This window comes from Petaurus breviceps, unplaced genomic scaffold, assembly GCF_028583685.1.
Source record: "Petaurus breviceps papuanus isolate PSGF00001 unplaced genomic scaffold, PetGlider_PUasm1.0 118, whole genome shotgun sequence".
Lineage (NCBI taxonomy): Eukaryota > Metazoa > Chordata > Mammalia > Diprotodontia > Petauridae > Petaurus > Petaurus breviceps.
This window is the reverse complement of record NW_027185616.1, coordinates 1175168-1178726: the sequence shown is the minus strand read 5'-3', so window position 1 is coordinate 1178726 and position 3559 is coordinate 1175168. Positions and strand designations below refer to the sequence as shown.

At 53.8% G+C, this 3559-nt stretch overlaps 1 protein-coding gene across 24 annotated transcripts in view; it reads right to left on the bottom strand.

Annotated features, from left to right (window-relative positions):
• The window catches only part of RBFOX1 (RNA binding fox-1 homolog 1), a 1748893-nt gene extending 1746020 nt beyond the window's left edge, over positions 1-2873 (bottom strand). For all 24 annotated transcript variants that reach the window (XM_069085342.1, XM_069085412.1, XM_069085369.1 and 21 more), the window contains exon 1: positions 2310-2873. In XM_069085342.1, coding sequence (XP_068941443.1) covers positions 2310-2312 — 3 coding nt within the window. In that variant the 5' untranslated portion in view covers positions 2313-2873. The remainder of the gene's footprint in view (positions 1-2309) is intronic.
• Between the last annotated feature and the right edge of the window lie 686 nt (positions 2874-3559).

Below are 3559 nucleotides of genomic sequence, written 5' to 3'. Positions count from 1 at the left end.
ATATATATAGTTATACATATATATATTTATATATAGTTATTTAATTCAATTACTGGTATGATGTTTTTTGCTTGTCCAACCGCTAATGCCCACCTGATAAATCTCATTACCTTATCACATTGGTTTTTCTTCCCAGCAAACAGCCATACAACTAGACCCAGAACCAGCAAACATTCACTGAGTGGAGCAGGAATACTATTAAACAGCACAAAACTGTTCAGCTTAAAAAAGAAGAAAAAAAAAAAACTTCAATATTTTAAGGTGCCCAATGGAGAGTGTTCTGTCGTGCCCTCAACACTCGGAAGTCTCCAGAGTCAGCTCCTCTTAAGGACAAGGCTATGACAATAAATCTGCCATAAAACCCCAAGAGATTGGGGGAGGGGCATAAAAGGATACCATTTGGTTGTCTTGTTTTCTTGGTTTCTTTTGTGTCAAAGACAAAACAGGCAATGGAAGCAAGAAAAAAATGGAGATATATGTACTGAGCTGAAGTCTCTCATCACCCCCAAGCAAAACTGTTTGCGCTTTTCAGGAAAAGCTTAAGTTACCATAAATGTCCCCACTCCAGAAAGCAATATAACTAAATAAGGCTACTTTGTCATTCTTTTCAAATGAATTTGTTAAGTATTGTTAGGAGGGCGGGGTTCATTTGAAGGCAAGCAGACACCACCAAGGCAGCCTGGCCACTGGTACTTGGCATGGGTAATCTTGACTTTCACCTTCCATTGGGGAAACCTGTGGAACCCTTTGGAACCATCATAGCTGAGGGTGCCAAAGTGGGAAAGCCCAGGGAGACTGGCTCTGGAGCTGATCCAGTGTCCACACTGAAATCAATAAGAATCCTAGCCAGGAATTATACCCTTAGGGCCCTAACGCTGCTGCACCATTAGGGTGTAACACCCCCATGAAGACATACTGGGAAGTGCATCTGGGAGGTCTATGGGGAGCTTGTAGAGAGAAATAAAGTATGCATCTTGCTAGATTCACCACGAACGAACTGTGCTGTCCTCAGATTCCCCTCCCATATTCTATACACAACACAGGTCCTGCCTACCCCCAATTTTGGAGACCACCTAGAGAATAAGTACCCCAAGGATACTCCAGCACTTCAGCATTGAACCAAATGGCATCTGGCTCGGTGCTAAGTGAAGATCGTCTCTTCTGAGGCTACGGGGATCTATTCGGTCCCCCAACCTTCAAGAGCCCTATGGATGCGCTGTAATTCAGGTTGGCGGCGCTTCTCTATTTGAACCCAGACCTCATCTTTCTTCTACCTCCCCAGCCCCCTACCCTCAAAAACAAATAAAGAAGCCCTAGGTAACAATTTTCAACTTCTTTTCTGGGTCCAACGACCTGTCCATCCCTATCAGGGGGTCGAAACTGACCTCTCCTCCTCCTTCCCTCTTGAATGTTTATTCTAAAGTTAACACTCCCTTCCCTCTCACCGGCTTCCTACACACAATTTCAATGACTTAGTATTGTTATCGTCGTCATTAAACAGCAGAGATTGCTAAGTCTATATATACCTTTTTTCCTTGGACAACCCAGGATTTTCCCTCCAAGCCGACTTGACTGACTGCAACATCCACCCCTCCTGCCCTTTCCAGAAGAGAGTGAGGATCCTTAGGGTGCCCCAGAGCTCCCTAATTGAGCTCGGGGGGGGGGAAGCTAGGGGTAGAGTGGTAGGTCCTGGCCACTAGAACAAAGTGCGCAGCTGCCCAAATCGCCCAGTCCCCAGCCACCCACCTTTCCAGACTCGGATCTGATTTCTCCGCTGGAGTTACCCAAATTACCTTGTCTGAGTCAGCTGAGGTCTCCTCAAGTTCACTAAGCGCTGCCCATAGTTCTAAGATCTTTCCTCTTCTCTAAGTCGGGGGTGTAATGAGAACCCCTTCGGGAGCTTGCGGGACCGCCTGGGAGCTCTCACCAAAGACAGGGAAAAAGTTCAGAGTCCAAGCGGGCGGCGGCAGCTCCTCCAAACCCTGGTGAGCGCGCGCGTGCCCGTCCACGCCCGCCGTAACCAACCGGCTCCCGTGGAGAGAAGCTGCCAGGGACTTGAGGCGTGGAAAGGCCAATTTTCCCTCCCCAGACTGCCCGTGTTGGTGGTGCTCTCCGGTCCAGCTCCCCTCCTTACCCCAGTGGGCCCCAGGTAACAAGGGAGCACAGGGCGGATCAACGACTCAGCCTGAACTCACCTGGGGCGTTGGCTCTCGCTGTTTTTCTTGTCCCCCCCCTCCCCCTCCCCGCACATCTTTGGGCCCCTAAGACCACCTCCCCAGGGTCGCCACCCTCACCTGGGCCAGACTCACCATCAGCCGTAGCCAGCGCAGGGGGGCACGTGCTTTTTCCTCCCACGCCAGCTGCAACTTCGAGGGCAGGTCAGTCCTTGAGGTTCCCGGCCCCGGTCCTGGTCAGGCAACCGGGGCCCCGTTCCCCCCTTCCCTACCCGCTCCTCAGAAGGCCGATTGGGCTTAAGCGCAGCTCGCTGACTTGTCGCTCAGTTTTGGCTGGAGAGCTGCGGAGCGCACAGCCCCTGGGCTTGGGGGTCGCGGTCCTGGTCCCAGTCCGGGATCCCGGGGGCGCCCAAGCCTCTCTGTGTCCCGGAGCACACAGTCTCCTCCTTCGCCTCTTTTTCTCCTACTCTGCCCTGCCTGGTTCAGGAGAGGGAGGTTTCTTCCACCGGATGTGGGGCGCACCTCTGCCTCTTCCAGATGTGGGGCAGAGTGCTTCTATCCCTCCTCTTGTTCCAGGGTTGCACAGGTCAGTCCTTCCCTTGCTATTGCTTCCTCGTACGCTGCTTAAGGGGACCCGCAGAGTACCTCTCCTATCCCAGCTATGTGCTTAGCCCTAGGGGTGCGGAGGTTGAGGGATGTCCCCCCCCCACCCCTCCTGCTCCCCTCTTGGGGCTCGGGCTTCCCCTCCCAGAGCTAGACCCGGCTTCGCAGCAGCAGCTGCTGCTAGGACCGCTTCAGAGCTGCGGCGGCAGTAGCGGCGACTTCACCGGCCCGAGCTGGAGGTGGCGGCGTAGGCTTCGACAGGGACAGAAAGGAGGTGACCTTCAAACCCTGCGCCCGGGGTTGGGGGGGGGAGGAGGAGTAAAGGAGGGGGCTGGGGGTCTACGCGCGCCCCGCTGCACTAGAACAGCTGGTCCGGCCGCCCTAGTGAAGGGAGGCGGAAGAGGGTGAAGAGACAGAGGCGATTAAAAGAGGGAAGAGAGCGACAGAAAGAGAAAAGAAAGAGGTAGGGAGCAGCCTAGGCAGCTAGAGCCAAAAATAATCGACGCGAGGGAGCGCTCCCCCTCCCCACACATACACACACGCCGCCGCCGCGGTCACGCGTGCAGCCCCAGATTTGGGGACAGCGGCGGCTGCCAGAGCTGCAAGGTTTCTCCACACTCTCGATTGCCCCCCCCCTCCCCACCATGCTAGGGTAGAGGGAATAATCCACCTGCCCACTCCCAGCAACCCCATACTCTTCCTCCACCCTCTCCAAGGAACCTCCTTTCCGGGCATTTACCCTAGTCAAAAATAAAAATAAAACAGGAAACTTAGCAGTAACC